General features: G+C 47.4%; 1 protein-coding gene across 1 annotated transcript in view; it reads left to right on the top strand.

Annotated features, from left to right (window-relative positions):
- LOC126092865 (facilitated trehalose transporter Tret1-like) overlaps positions 1-1,829 on the top strand; it is a 66,200-nt gene extending 64,371 nt beyond the window's left edge. Inside the window, exon 4 of the mRNA XM_049908596.1 lies at positions 864-1,829. Coding sequence (XP_049764553.1) covers positions 864-1,364 — 501 coding nt within the window. The 3' untranslated portion in view covers positions 1,365-1,829. The remainder of the gene's footprint in view (positions 1-863) is intronic.
- Positions 1,830-16,601: the final 14,772 nt, after the last annotated feature.

Here is a 16,601-nt window from a genome sequence, read left to right on the forward strand (position 1 = left end):
GTATGGAGTGCCATTGGTTACTCGTCTCGGTCACCTCTTGTTCGCATTGACGGCACTTTGAACAGTGGACGCTACATTTCAGATGTGTTACGACCCGTGGCTCTACCCTTCATTCGATCCCTCCGAAACCCTACATTTCAGCAGGATAATGCACGACCGCATGTTGCAGGTCCTGTACGGGCCTTTCTGGATACAGAAAATGTTCGACTGCTGCCCTGGCCAGCACATTCTCCAGATCTATCACTAATTGGAAACATCTGGTCAATGGTGGCCGAGCAACTGGTTCATCACAACACGCAAGTCACTACTCTTGATGAACTGTGGTACCGTGTTGAAGCTGCATGGGCAGCTGTACCTGTACACGCCATCCAAGCTATGTTTGACTCAATGCCCAGGCGTATCAATGCCGTTGTTACCGCCAGAGGTGGTCGTTCCTGATTTCTCAGGATCTATGCACCCAAATTGCGTGAAAACGTAATTACATGTCAGTTCTAGTATAATATTTTTGTCCAGTGAATACCCGTTTATCATCTGCATTTCTTCTTGGTGTAGCAATTTTAATGGCCAGTAGTGTAAATTACTCAATGGATTAACATTGAAAGATGTGCGGTTCTAATTATGTGCAAAACAGATAACCAAACGAAAAAAAAAGAAACCTAGAGATGTTGCTGGCTCCCGGTTTCTGTCTCACACATGATTTATGTTTCTTTCCTTATCAATTTTGCCAATACAAGCGATAATCCTACCATTCACTACGCCATTTGTGTAGTGTAGCAAAGCCGTAGTTTTGGTAGAGCACAACTCTAGCTGTCGTACATTCCTCGTACGACTACCAGCGTCTCTGCCGGCTGTCGTTTGTGCAGGTGGTTGGCGGCTTGCTGTCGGCGCCGCTGGTGGACCGCATGGGTCGTCGCCCGACACTGTTCCTCTCCAATGCGACCGTCGGGTCGTCAGTGGCGGTCTTGGGCGTGTACCTGTACCTCAAGGCGGAGACCCAGGCGGACCTGTCGAGCATCGGCTGGCTGCCCGTCTCGTGCCTCTCAGTCTACGTGGTGATGGTGGCCTTTGGTCTGGCCGCACTGCCGTACGTCGTCATTTCCGAGATTGTGCCTCCGAGAATTAGAGGCTTAATTGCCACCTGCGGCTACATCGTCATCTCGCTCGCAGGCGGCACCATGACCAAGCTGTACCCGCTCATGTCGGAAAGCATGGGCACCTACGGTACCTTCTGGTTCTTCGCAGCCGTGTGCGCCCTCTCCACCCTTATTGCGTGGTTCGTACTGCCGGAAACAAAGGGTCGTCCCATCGAGGACATCCTCAGGGAGCTCAACGGTGGCAAGGATGTCTATGTCAGCAGTACTTAGTGATCTACCGACCTCGCAAATTGCGCCTTTTGCCCATTACACTGTGTAACATCATAGGTTAAGGGTCGACCTGCGACAGAAACCGCACAACTTGCGTACGGGCCGCTAGACGCCGCCGCGAGCGCTAAGAGTGCATTGCGATCGCAGGCGCGTGTGTTGCGTACGGGCCGCGAGGTGCCGCCATGAGCGCAACCGTATGTAAGTGCCGACGGAATTCGGCCAGGCCTCATTTTGTTGGCATCTCATTTTTGCCTATTCTCTTGTTTCCTTAGTTGCTTAGCTCTCATTCGTTTATGGGTCTATTGTGCTCTCTTTCAGCCGTTCTGATTGTTTTGATTAACTCCCAATTGAGAAGTGCTCATTTTGGCATTTCACTTTTGCATATTTCTCATTTTGCTAATAATCTGACCCTTAGCTTTTTGCAGTTGAATTGATTAACATAGTCTCATGTACTGTTTGTTCATTTCAGCCTGTTCATATTTTGATGTTCTTTAAATACTGTAACAATTATCGGAAGCATTTCTTCCCTTAAACTTGTGTAAAGTATCCTTGATTAAGATCTGTTCTGTGACACAGATGTAAGGTTTTGAATATAAATTATCTACGAAACTATGGTTTAAAAGGAATTTATTTTTCAGTTTGTACTACATCAGACGACAATTTTGCGATATGAGGGAGAAATTTGAGGGGCGAACCCATGGAAATAGTCTTAAGTGATCCCCTTTCAAAATAAAGATTTGTGTGACACTGTAGGCACTGAAATTATATATATATATATATATATATATATATATATATATATATATATATATATATATATATACAGGGTGAGTCACCTAAAGTTACCGCTGGATATATTTCGTAAACCGCATCAAATACTGACGAACCGATTCCACAGACCGAACGTGAGGAGAGGGGCTAGTGTAATTGGTTAATACAAACCATACAAAAATGCACGGAACTATGTTTTTTAACACAAACCAACGTTTTTTTTAAATGGAACCACATTAGTTTTGTTATCACATCTGAACATATAAACAAATACGTAATCAGTGCCGTTTGTTGCATTGTAAAATGTTAATTACATCCGGAGATATTGTAACCTATAGTTGACGCTTTAAACCTCCGACGTTCAGTTGCGTGTTGTAACAAACACGGTCGGCGAGCAGCATCTGCAGGGACATTTTTACGATGACGACCGTGTTTACGAGTGCACTATTGTGGTTTGGTCTAGCTGTCGCAGTGTCCGCATGTAGCGCTTGCTGCTTTGTTATTCTGCATTCGTCTTCGCACGCAGACCAACTGTAGTACACCGTGTTACCAGACGTCTGTGATAGTGTAGTGTTGTAGGAACTGTGAGCACGGTGTATTCGAACTCTGAAAAGGCGGAGATGATACTCATCTATGGCGAGTGTCGACGAAATGCAGCCGAAGCCTGCAGGGTGTATGCAGAACGGTACCCGGACAGAGAGCATCCAACGTGCCGCACATTGCAAAACATCTACCGCCAACTGTATGCAACAGGTATGGTCGTAGCACGCAAACGGGTCCGTAACAGGCCCGTCACAGGAGAAGCGGGTTGAGTTGGTGTGTTAGCTGCTATTGTCATGAACCCTCACATGAGTACACGGGACATTGCGAGAGCCGGTGGACTGAGTCAAAGTAGTGTCATGCGCATACTGCATCGTCACCGCTTCCACCCGTTTCATGTGTCGCTACATCAGCAATTACATGGTGATGACTTTAATCATCGAGTGCAATTCTGTCAATGGGCATTAACAGTGAATGCGTTGCAGTTCTAGCTGTTTACCGATGAAGCGGGTTTCACAAACCACGGGGCAGTGAATCTACGGAACATGCATTACTGATCCGTGGACAATCCTCGCTGGCTCAGACAGGTAGAGCGACAGCGACCGTGGACTGTAAATGTACGGTGCGGAATCATTGGCGACCACCTCATTGGTCCTGACTTCATTGCAGGGGCCCAAACAGCTGCTACATACATCGCGTTTCTACAGAATGATCTGCCAACGTTTCTCGAAAATGTCCCACTGGAAACGCGTCGACGTATGTGGTATCAGCATGATGGTGCACCTGCACATTCCGCAATTAACACTAGGCTGACCCTTGACAGGATGTTGGACGGCCGTTTCATAGGACGTGGAGGACGCATAAATTGGTCAGCCCGTTCTCCTGATCTTACACCTCTGGACTTCTTTCTGACGTTAAAGGAGAATGTGTACCGTGATGTGCCTACAACCCCAGAGGATATGAAACAACGTATTTTGGCAGCCTGCGGCGACATTACACCAGATGTACTGCGGCGTGTACGACATTCATTACGCCAGAGATTGCAACTGTGTGCAGCAAATGATGGCCACCACATTGAACATCTATTGGCGTGACATGTCGGGCTACACTCTATTCCACATCGTCATTGAAAACGGAAACCACATGTGTACGCGTACTTCACCCCTCATGGTAATGCACATGTGCGTCAGTGAAAAAGACCAATAAAAAGGTGTTAGCATGTGGACGTAATGTCCTGTTCCAGTCTCTTCTGTACCTAAGGTCCATCACCGTTCCCTTTGGATCCCTACGCAATTCGGTGCTGTCCGATACACACGATCGAACAACGGAGGAGTGGTACTCAAGCGTCAACTTTAGGTTACAAGATCTCCGGATGTAATTAACATTTTACAATGCAACAAACGGCGCTGATTACGTATTTGTTTATATGTTCAGCTGTGCTAACAAAATTAACGGGGTTCCATTTTTAAAAACGTAGGTTTGTGTTAAAAAACATACTTCCGTGCATTTTTTTTATGGTTTGTATTAACCAATTACACTAGCCCCTCTCCTCACGTTCGGTCTGTGGAATCGGTTCGTCAGTATTTGATGTGGTTAACGAAATATATCCAGCGGTAATGTTAGGTGACTCACCCTGTATACATATAAAATTATACGTCACAACTGGCAACATGACGAGAGTCCGTTCTGACTTGAACAAGACTTCTTGTAAAGATATTCTCACAGAATTATTGTTCTTTCTATTTTTCCATATTACTATGGACCTCTAGTCCGGCAACGGGAAGCACTCATTCTCGTGATCCCAACTAAGGAGCTGCTTGACTGAGCAGTAGCAGCTCCACGGTTTTAAAAGTCTGCAAAACGCCTTGGTACGCCCGCTAAACCCACTGGGCAGACTGGGTAATAGTATTGTGGAAAGGGCCAAAGGCTGAGGTCAGTTTCTCCATCTAATTGTCATTTATTGTAATATAATAACCTTTACAATCAAAGCTGCACATAGCCGGACCTTCACTGAATGCAACTGTTTCACGGCTGAAGGCCTCCAAACGAGAAATCTTAACAATCAACAAGATAAAGACCAATTAAGGTAGCAATAAAATAATTTAAAAAAACAGCAACATATGCAAAGTGCAATACAAATGGCTGAGAGCCGCAATTAAGTTTCAGAATTATAAAATATTTTACCATAATATTTTAAAGGCAGAAGGCCGCAATGTTTAAGCTAGGCAGATAAATTTCAAAATTAATTTTTCAAAATTTTTAAGAAAATAAAAACAATAACAATAAGCCTTAAATTTAAAGTAGCAGACAACAGATAATTAAATACCGGTGGCACTCAGAATCCTCAAGGGAGATCGGTCTGCCCCCGTTCACTTAGGCGAGACAGATGGTGAGCCCAACTATACTTGATCCGCCGGCCGCGGTGGCCGTGCGGTTCTAGGCGATGCAGTCCGGAACCGCGGGACTGCTGCGGTCGCAGGTTCGAATCCTGCCTCGGGCATGGATGTGTGTGATGTCCTTAGGTTAGTTAGGTTTAAGTAGTTCTAAGTTCTAGGGGAATGATGACCTAAGATGTTGAGTCCCACAGCGCTCAGAGCCATTTGAACCACTTGAGCTTGATCCGTCGGAACCCAACCAGGGGACAGCCACGGACCAACAGACACAACGACTTGCTCGCTATCAATCAGTACATGAGAACTCAAACACAAAAGGTTACCTACATGATAATCCACAATGATGTATGTATTAGCTGTCAAAATTACACACCAAGTTGGACAGCGACAACTGGTGAGGAAAGGACGCTGCCTGAAATTACGTTAGTGGCCAGGGCAGGTAACCGGAACACTAACAGCCACTGGGCAGAAAATTCCGATCGTACACTTGAATTTGAAAAACTTCAATATAGTTAACTTCACTCAAAGGAACACTGCCTGAATTTACGTCAGTGCCCAGGGCAGGTAACCAGAACACTAACGGTCACAAGACAAAAAATTCCACTGGTGAATTCAAATTGTAGTCGACCAAAATAGTTAATTGCACCGCATGGCGGCTAAATTTCAGCAATAGAAACAATCGGTGTCGCTCACAGGAAAACCTCCCCAACAGCAAACCACCGAAACGAACCACCACAACATGAATGGACGTGGCTTGGGTAGTTGAAACGACTACTCAACTTGGGTCGGTGAACCAAGTAGCTCTTAGCGATCGGACAGCTCCACACACGCTCCGATACTGCGCAGGGGCTGCCAGCGGCCCCAGCCCACTGCACCGCGCGGAGATAACTTCCCTTGTCCGCAACAACCGACCGATTCCTGCTGGTCCGTCCGCGACTGCTGCTCCGTCGCGACTGCACTGCTGGTGCGTCTCCCACTCACTTCCAGACACACGACGCAGGAAATACTGGCTCGGACCCAGCCATGCAGAGGTAACATGCCCACTGGCTAAACGACGTCCCTGCACCAGGAAAGGACCGACCCAAGTTCCACAAGATGGTAATTGAAGGGGTCCAGAAGCGCTCTGAGAAGCAATCACACGTCGCCCAATGTACGACCGACCTCTCAGAGCCAATATGCCGTTAAGATTTAAAACAACTTGTCAGTAAAAACCACACAACTATACACAGAACCTGACAAGCATTTGCACGAAGACGTCAACGATACCCAATGGTAACTAAGCACGCACGAAACAAATCGGGACTCGATGCACACACACACACAGCCGACTCATGAACGACCGACGACCGACGACCGACCGACGATCCACCAGAACTGTGGCCCGGCTCAAGTGATGCGAGGCGGCAATGGTCGGGAGAGACATGGCCACACAGAGCTCACTGCTGCTCCAACCCGACTGCACTAGTGCCGCATTACCGCATTACAACTCCCCGACTGGCAGGGCCGGACTGCGCTCCAGACGCGTTCCCACTCACTGGCAGACCCGAACTCGCAACCCGAACTGCGACCAACCAGCTTACAACAGACAACGAGCGGGAAGTACACTACTGGCCATAAAAATTGCTCCACCAAGAAGAAATGCAGATTATAAACTGGTATTCATTGGACAGATATATTATACTAGAACTGACATGTGATTACATTTTCACGCGATTTGGGTGCATAGATCCTGAGAAATCAGTACCCAGAACAACCACCTCTGGCCGTAATAAGGGCCGTGATACGTCTGGGCATTGAGTCTAACAGAGCTTGGATGGCGTGTACAGGTACAGCTCCCCATGCAGCTTCAACACGATACCACGGTTCATCAAGAGTAGTGACTGACGAGCCAGTTGCTCGGCCACCATTGACCAGACGTTTTCAATTGGTGAGAGATCTGGAGAATGTGCTGGCCAGGGCACCAGTCGAACATTTTCTGTATCCAGAAAGGCCCGTACACGACCTGCAACATGCAGTCGTGCATTATCCTGCTGAAATGTAGGGTTTTGCAGGGATCGAATGAAGGGTAGAGCCACGGGTAGTAACACATCTGAAATGTAACGTCCACTGTTCAAAGTGCCATCAATCTGAACAAGAGGTGACCGAGTCGTGTAACCAATGGCACTCCATACCATCACGCCGGGTGATACGCCAGTATGGCCATGACGAATACACGCTTCCAATATGCGTTCACTGCGATGTCACCAGACACGGATGCAAATCACGATGCTGTAAACAGAACCTGGACTCATCCGAAAAAAATCACGTTTTGCCATTCGCGCGCCCAGGTTCGTCGTTGAGTACACCATCGCAGGCGCTACTGTCTGTGATGCAGCGTCAAGGGTAACCGCAGCCATGGTCTCCGAGCTGATAGTCCATGCTGCTGTAAACGTCGTCGAACTGTTCTTGCAGTTGGTTTCGTCTTGCAAACGTCCCCATCTGTTGACTCAGGGACCGAGACGTGGCTGCACGATCCGATACAGCCATGCGCATAAGATGCCTGTCATCTCGACTGCTAGTGATACGAGGCTGTTGGGATTCAGCACGGCGTTCCCTATTACCCTCCTGAACCCACCGATTCCATATTCTGCTAACAGTCATTGGATCTCGACCAGTATTCATTAACAACAAAGTTCTTTAAACATCATTCTAACAGTGATAGGTCTGCAGGTAATTATTATTAACATAAACTTTAAATCTTCATCTTGGGACACTCGGATTGCACAACATGTGGAAAGGACCCTGTCTAGGTTAGTTGTGAGGATAATTAATTGATAGGACAGTTCTGGTAAAATTTAAGTTGTTATTGAACAGTATGTAGCAAAAGTAACACTGGTCCACACGAATACAGTACTAAAAGTTTCAACCTGTTCGTATCGATGAGGCGGTCGGCAGGCGGCGAGATGGCGAGGTACAAAGCACACATACAATTACAGCAATGGCTCTTGAAATATTGGCAGTTTACTTCTTCATAGCGTCGCCTATGGAATATTGTCATGCTGTATAGGCGTCGGAAACGGCGCATCCGAGGCTCAACGAAACCACGTTTTCCAGGAGAGCCTCCTCGATCCAGAACGTGTTTCTCAGACCGATGCCCAACTCCGACTACTACTGCTGAGCCCGTTGTGCCGTACCGTGCCCATGTGCATTTTCCCGCGCTCGCCTGCCTCCACCTTTTACCGCTCCCCTTCAGACAGGGTATTCACCAAAGGTTTTGCATTCCACATATCCTAATACATTGCCTACGTATGGACCAGGCGTACAATTACAACTTTCACATCTTACAATAGTTTCAACTATAGGTACACTTCACTTCGATTACAACATTGCTTGAAATTTGACATAAATATTAAAATTTACATCGAAAATTGTTAATAGCTTCTTTAACATAATGGCATGAAACAAAAAAAAAGAAATGAAATCGGAACATCGATTATACTAATTTATCGAAATTCAGAAAAAAAAATGTATTATACACTCCTGGAAATTGAAATAAGAACACCGTGAATTCATTGTCCTAGGAAGGGGAAACTTTATTGACACATTCCTGGGGTCAGATACGTCACATGATCACACTGACAGAACCACAGGCACATAGACACAGGCAACAGAGCATGCACAATGTCGGCACTAGTACAGTGTATATCCACCTTTCGCAGCAATGCAGGCTGCTATTCTCCCATGGAGACGATCGTAGAGATGCTGGATGTAGTCCTGTGGAACGGCTTGCCATGCCATTTCCACCTGGCGCCTCAGTTGGACCAGCGTTCCTGCTGGACGTGCAGACCGCGTGAGACGACGCTTCATCCAGTCCCAAACATGCTCAATGGGGGACAGATCCGGAGATCTTGCTGGCCAGGGTAGTTGACTTATACCTTCTAGAGCACGTTGGGTGGCACGGGATACATGCGGACGTGCATTGTCCTGATTGTCCTGTTGGAACAGCAAGTTCCCTTGCCGGTCTAGGAATGGTAGAACGATGGGTTCGATGACGGTTTGGATGTACCGTGCACTATTCAGTGTCCCCTCGACGATCACCAGTGGTGTACGGCCAGTGTAGGAGATCGCTCCCCACACCATGATGCCGGGTGTTGGCCCTGTGTGCCTCGGTCGTATGCAGTCCTGATTGTGGCGCTCACCTGCACGGCGCCAAACACGCATACGACCATCATTGGCACCAAGGCAGAAGCGACTCTCATCGCTGAAGACGACACGTCTCCATTCGTCCCTCCATTCACGCCTGTCGCGACACCACTGGAGGAGGGCTGCACGATGTTGGGGCGTGAGCGGAAGACGGCCTAACGGTGTGCGAGACCGTAGCCCAGCTTCATGGAGACGGTTGCGAATGGTCCTCGCCGATACCCCAGGAGCAACAGTGTCCCTAATTTGCTGGGAAGTGGCGGTGCGGTCCCCTACAGCACTGCGTAGGATCCTACGGTCTTGGCGTGCATCCTTGCGTCGCTGCGGTCCGGTCCCAGGTCGCCGGGCACGTGCACCTTCCGCCGACCACTGGCGACAACATCGATGTACTGTGGAGACCTCACGCCCCACGTGTTGAGCAATTCGGCGGTACGTCCACCCGGCCTCCCGCATGCCCACTATACGCCCTCGCTCAAAGTCCGTCAACTGCACATACGGTTCACGTCCACGCTGTCGCCGCATGCTACCAGTGCTAAAGACTGCGATGGAGCTCCGTATGCCACGGCAAACTGGCTGACACTGACGGCGGCGGTGCACAAATGCTGCGCAGCTAGCGCCGTTCGACGGCCAACACCGCGGTTCCTGGTGTGTCCGCTGTGCCGTGCGTGTGATCATTGCTTGTACAGCCCGCTCGCAGTGTCCGGAGCAAGTATGGTGGTTCTGAAACACCGGTGTCAATGTGTTCTTTTTTCCATTTCCAGGAGTGTATATACAATAGCATAACGTTAGTGTTGTTACACAGTACCATGCAAAATGCATGCAAAGTATCTGTGAGTACTATGGTGAACCAGCGACCTGCCGAAGTTCCAGACCGCTAGATATGGGTACCTATGGCCGGACGACTTATCGTATTGTTAGCTGAGCAGCATAGTACATTCCTGAGGTGCTACAGATTTTATCCCCAGTGATAGAAAATTCCCTATAAGATCGTTCGAATTAAAAGGAAGCGAGTCCACTCAACGGATAACGGCTAATCTAATGAAATTACCAGTGGTGGACAAATTAAGCATGGCAGTATGCGTACCACAGCTCACACGGACATATTGCAAATGGGATCCATCAAACTATGAAAGGGGACTAAGGGTCACTATAACAATATGATTTATCAGTTTTGAACATGGCTGTCTTTCAGCAACCGTACATAAGTTTCAACGGAGAAATAAAACAGCCAACCAGTTGAAAATAATTTTTTTATATGTTGACCTAGGTTTACACTACTCTAAGGATGTCTTCATCAAAATGAGGTTATAACAACTCTAAAATTATTTTGCGAGAAGGCAATAGCCAAAGTTTCGAAAAGACAAAAATTAAATATACTCCATTTTTCGCTAGTATTCCTTGCAATAAATATCAGACTGTCTGATGTATGACTGTTGTTCGTTCTAAGGTATACGTTCCAAAGGCTGTAACATTTATAATTTTTAGTTTTTCACTTGAGCTTGTCTGTTCTAAACTTTGATTATTGCCTTCTCGCAATGTAACTTTACTGTTGCTAAATTTTAGTACTGATGAAGACATCCTTGATATGTCAAAACCTAGGTCAGTGTATTAGAAAATTATTTGCAATCGATTGGCTGTGTTGTTTCTCCGTTGAAAATCTTTGATGTGGGGAAACAGGCAGAAAATATTCCTCATTATGTAACAGATTACTAGTTGCGACCAATGAGAAGGCAGGTACACATGAATGAGAACTCTCCCCCACTACCAAAATAATTACTAAGACCAAATCACAAATCTCCTTAGAAAATTCTGAACGAACCTTCCAGCATGCCAGCCGGAATGGCCGAGCGGTTCTAGGCGCTTCAGTTTGGAACCGCGCTACCGCTACGGCCGCAGGTTCGAATCCTGCCTCGGGCATGGATGTGTGTTATGTCCTTAGGTTAGTTAGGTTTAAGTAGTTCTAAGTTCTAAGGGACTGATGACCTCAGATGTTAAGTCCCATAGTGCTCAGAGCCAGTTGAACCATTTGAACCTTCCAGCATGCCTCATCCAGGCCTAATGGCTGGTCCCACACTCATCGCCTCATACTTTTGCTGTCCTTCCGGTGTGTATCTTTATTAAAATGAATTATTTTCGCTTCAAACGCAAAGACGTTTTACGATAGGCTGCCCACCATCGCTAGCTGCTCCTGCTGCGCTTGGTCGGCAGATTGCTCTCCCCTGAATTTATCTGCACGCAACTCTGGTTCTCAGCAGAAACATATTTATGACACACATGGCTCCCCCTAGTGACTCTTCCCTTTCAACATCTAGCCAAAAGCCTCAAGGCTTACAAGACTCCTTCACTATACCAACAGGATAAGAGGAAGAGTTAACTACAACTCCAATCATTGACAGTTGTTATTACTTCCCGCAGTTTTCATGCAGCGTTAGTCATTTGGTTTGAGTTACTCGTTGGGTCGGCATATTGAGTTATTGAACAGCTTAGAAAAAGCTGTCATGCCACATAACAATATACACAAATCTTCCTCGCGAATCGATTTGTTAGAGGAAACTGTATTAAAACCTCTAAGTTGCTCCTTATATTAGCCTTCACATACAAACAGAAAAACATGGAGGGGGCTTTGATTTATAATATGTATAAAAGTACAAGACGTGTATAGATTCTGGTAATAAAAATAATTTCATGTGACTGACTAGCCCGGTGCCACAACGGCGACTTGCGTGTCCGTAAACTGCCCCAGTCATCCAATCGGAGTAAGTGGAAGTACGTTTTTACGTGGAATGCGTGCCGCGTGTCGGTCTTGGCGAATTTCCACATCACTGACATCTGAATGTTAGATTAAAAGGCAGACTGAATTCCATGGTCCGATGAGGAGTCGATCCCACGACCTGTTGGTTTCTGGGCACATACTTGACCGCTAGACCGCCAGACCCGACGTTGAATCTTGTCAAGCTTCGATGCTCACTGATCTGGGGTGGCTGTTTACTGCTTTCTCTACAGGAAAACGCCTCCTCTGCAGCTGACCAGTTCACAGCTCCCATCACTGCCTTGAGGTGTCACTCCAAATGCCAATTAAATATGTAACAGATAACAATACGTCTACTATACTTATCATTTCTGAGTGGTAATTAATTTTATGCACAAACTTTCCTCAAGAAACAGTCTCTCGATTTGTGGAAATGAGATGAAAATCCCCACCGTAGATCCTGAGATTAGCCATAATGAACAGACAGAAAAACGAGAAGGGAGCTTTAATTTATAATACGTATAGATTCTCTCAAAAACTATTAACATTAATTTATAATTTGTATAGATCCTCTCAAAAAGTACTAACTGCTCGAAGTTGGGGATTACACACTTACACTCCTGGAAATGGAAAAAATAACACATTGACACCGGTGTGTCACACCCACCATACTTGCTCCGGACACTGCGAGAGGGCTGTACAAGCAATGATCACACGCACGGCACGGCGGACACACCAGGAACCGCGGTGTTGGCCGTCGAATGGCGCTAGCTGCGCAGCATTTGTGCACCGCCGCCGTCAGTGTCAGCCAGTTTGCCGTGGCATACGGAGCTCCATCGCAGTCTTTAACACTGGTAGCATGCTGCGACAGCGTGGACGTGAACCGTATGTGCAGTTGACGGACTTTGAGCGAGGGCGTATAGTGGGCATGCGGGAGGCCGGGTGGACGTACCGCCGAATTGCTCAACACGTGGGGCGTGAGGTCTCCACAGTACATCGATGTTGTCGCCAGTGGTCGGCGGAAGGTGAACGTGCCCGTCGACCTGGGACCGGACCGCAGCGACGCACAGATGCACGCCAAGACCGTAGGATCCTACGTAGTGCCGTAGGGGACCGCACCGCCACTTCCCAGCAAATTAAGGACACTGTTGCTCCTGGGGTATCGGCGAGGACCATTCGCAACCGTCTCCATGAAGCTGGGCTACGGTCCCGCACACCGTTAGGCCGTCTTCCGCTCACGCCCCAACATCGTGCAGCCCTCCTCCAGTGGTGTCGCGACAGGCGTGAATGGAGGGACGAATGGAGACGTGTCGTCTTCAGCGATGAGAGTCGCTTCTGCCTTGGTGCCAATGATGGTCGTATGCGTGTTTGGCGCCGTGCAGGTGAGCGCCACAGTCAGGACTGCATACGACCGAGGCACACAGGGCCAACACCCGGCATCATGGTGTGGGGAGCGATCGCCTACACTGGCCGTACACCACTGGTGATCGTCGAGGGGACACTGAATAGTGCACGGTACATCCAAACCGTCATCGAACCCATCGTTCTACCATTCCTAGACCGGCAAGGGAACTTGCTGTTCCAACAGGACAATCAGGACAATGCACGTCCGCATGTATCCCGTGCCACCCAACGTGCTCTAGAAGGTGTAAGTCAACTACCCTGGCCAGCAAGATCTCCGGATCTGTCCCCCATTGAGCATGTTTGGGACTGGATGAAGCGTCGTCTCACGCGGTCTGCACGTCCAGCACGAACGCTGGTCCAACTGAGGCGCCAGGTGGAAATGGCATGGCAAGCCGTTCCACAGGACTACATCCAGCATCTCTACGATCGTCTCCATGGGAGAATAGCAGCCTGCATTGCTGCGAAAGGTGGATATACACTGTACTAGTGCCGACATTGTGCATGCTCTGTTGCCTGTGTCTATCTGCCTGTGATTCTGTCAGTGTGAATATGTGATGTATCTGACTCAAGGAATGTGTCAATAAAGTTTCCCCTTCCTGGGACAGTGAATTCACGGTGTTCTTATTTCAATTTCCAGGAGTGTATAATAAACTCCACACAACCTTGCGGTAACCTGTCCTCTCCTGTGCTAATGTTGCATGGATATCCGCCCCACCAAAATTCTGCAAGTCCCTCCAAATCCTTGAACGTCATTCGCTCTGCCTTTCTTTCCACATCCGTTCACCTTCCCCTTCATGGATACCATCAAGCCGGCCGCGGTGGTCTAGCGGTTCTAGGCGCTCAGTCCGGAACCGCGCGACTGCTACGGTCGCCGGTTCGAATCCTGCCTAGGCCATGGATGTTTGTGATGTCCTTAGGTTAGTTAGGTTTAAGTAGTTCTAAGTTCTAGGGGACTGATGACCACAGATGTTAAGTCCCATAGTGTTCAGAGCCATTTGAACCATTTGATACCATCAAATTCCCATCCCTCCTTGCCTACATCGAACACCTTTTTCTATACTATCCGCAAACTGGATTCCAATAACACTATTGTTTCTCCTCTGATAAACAATCCCAGTATGCTGCTGCGGCTTTACAAACACTTCCCGCCGCCCCTATACCTACTAACACTCCGTATCCTATCCCAACGCAACTTCAACCGACTCCTTTTCCCAGACAATGAGATCCACTCCGATCATTATCCGGTCTACTAACTACCGATCTTAACCACCTATCCCACTCCACTTCAGGGGGGCCCTTTCTGCTACCTCTCCATCGCTTCCTATCCCTTTCCTCCCACCACCACTGTCTTACCCACACACCAAACACCTCCTCACCTTTTTTTCCCCACTTTCCATTCCAATACCTTCCTTCACCTCCGTAGCGTCCTACATAATGGACCCTATATTTTTTACTATTCAAACCTCTCAACCCTATAGAACATATTCTCTCCTTCCCAAATCCTTATCTCCCAAAGAATGTCATTCAGATATTATGTGAAAGTGCAGTGCTTTTTTCTGAGAAGAATGTCGCCTTTCTTTGTATTTTTAATATATATTTATTTTTGTTATTTAGCTCTTGTTTCCTATTTTAATTTTTGATAAAAAAAAGAACCAAACTCGTTACTGAAGAGCGAAATATGGTGTCCCTGACAGTCCCCACGCCTATGCTGTGAAGGGAATGAAATAACAATAAATAAAAATTGTTTTAATTTTTAGTAAATCTGTACACAACACAAAGAAACTGACGTATCGGCTGTTCAGAGTATAAGCAAAATAGTGTTCTCTGTGGTGCTCTTTACAGTTGGCGATGGAACGGCGATGCAAATTACTCGCTGTCTTCTGTCAACGGAGTCCTTTTTGTATAATATGCGCGGTAGATGTTTTAAACTATAGACCTAAATCAATGGCGAGAGACTGCTAAATGTTGCGGCCGTGCCAAACGCACATCTACCCTTTCGAGCGCCAAGAAAAAGGATGGGTTTCATGAAAGAGATCTTCCTAATTCCTTGCCTTCCTTAAAGTAGACTTTTCTTTATCAAATGGCAAACTATTGCACTATATCACTGCACTACATTTCAGAACAAGATACGGAATTCTACAGAAGACATACGTAACTTCCGCAGATATGTAAGTTCGCACGTATTGCACTAAGTATCTACGGCCGGACGACTTGTTTATAATACGAAAGACGTTCATTAAGTAATGCAACACATTTTTTCTCTGCCATTTTCGGTTGAAAAAAATGCGGAATTTGTTGTGGGACATCCGACTTCAGCCCCTATAGTTTCATGAAGTCAGATACGTGGCAGCGCTATACGTACCTTTCAGAATGGCATCTGTGACGAAGGTGCGTTCCAAGCTGAGAACTATCTTTTGGCGGAAAACCAGAGCATCGCAGATATTTGCAGCCGCTTGCAAAATGTCTACGGAGACCTGGCAGTGAACAAAAGCACGGTGAGCCGTTGGGCGAGGCGTCTGTCATCATCGCAACGAGGTGGCGCAAAACGGACCGATCTCCCTCGTGCCGGCCAACCGCACACAGCTGTGGCTCCTGCACTGTTGGAACGTGCGGACACTCTCATTCGAGGCGATCGACGGACCATAATCAAAAACCTCACTGCACAACTGGATGTCTCTTTTGGTGGTGCTGCCAGTTGAGGTACTAAAATACGGATGCCTGCTGGCTTCCTTACGGAAGACTTTGAAGAGCAAATAAGGACCATCGCGGAATTCCTAGCGCTGATCTTGGAAATTATTTGTCAAACGTCGCCATAGGTGATGAAAAGTGGATTCATCCTTTCTAACCGGAAACAAAACAGCAATTTAAGGAGTGGCGCCACACCACCTCTCCTCCGAAGAAAACGTTCAAGGCCACACCCTCAAACGACGAAGTGATGGGTCTCAGATGGGGTTATTCTGTTTGATGTCCAACCTCGCGGTGCGACGATCAACTCTGGAGTGTACTGTGCTACCCTCGGAAAATAGAAGAAATGGCTTCGAAGTGTACGTCACCACAAAAATTCAAGCGAACTTCTGTTTCTCCATCTCAACGCAAGGCCTCACACAAGTCTTCGCACGCGAGAGAGTTCACAAGACTTCACAGGACTGTTCTTCCTCATCCATCCTATAGCCGGATCTCGCTCCTTCCAACCTCCATCTG

The sequence above is a fragment of the Schistocerca cancellata genome, chromosome 7 (genome assembly GCF_023864275.1).
Source record: "Schistocerca cancellata isolate TAMUIC-IGC-003103 chromosome 7, iqSchCanc2.1, whole genome shotgun sequence".
Lineage (NCBI taxonomy): Eukaryota > Metazoa > Arthropoda > Insecta > Orthoptera > Acrididae > Schistocerca > Schistocerca cancellata.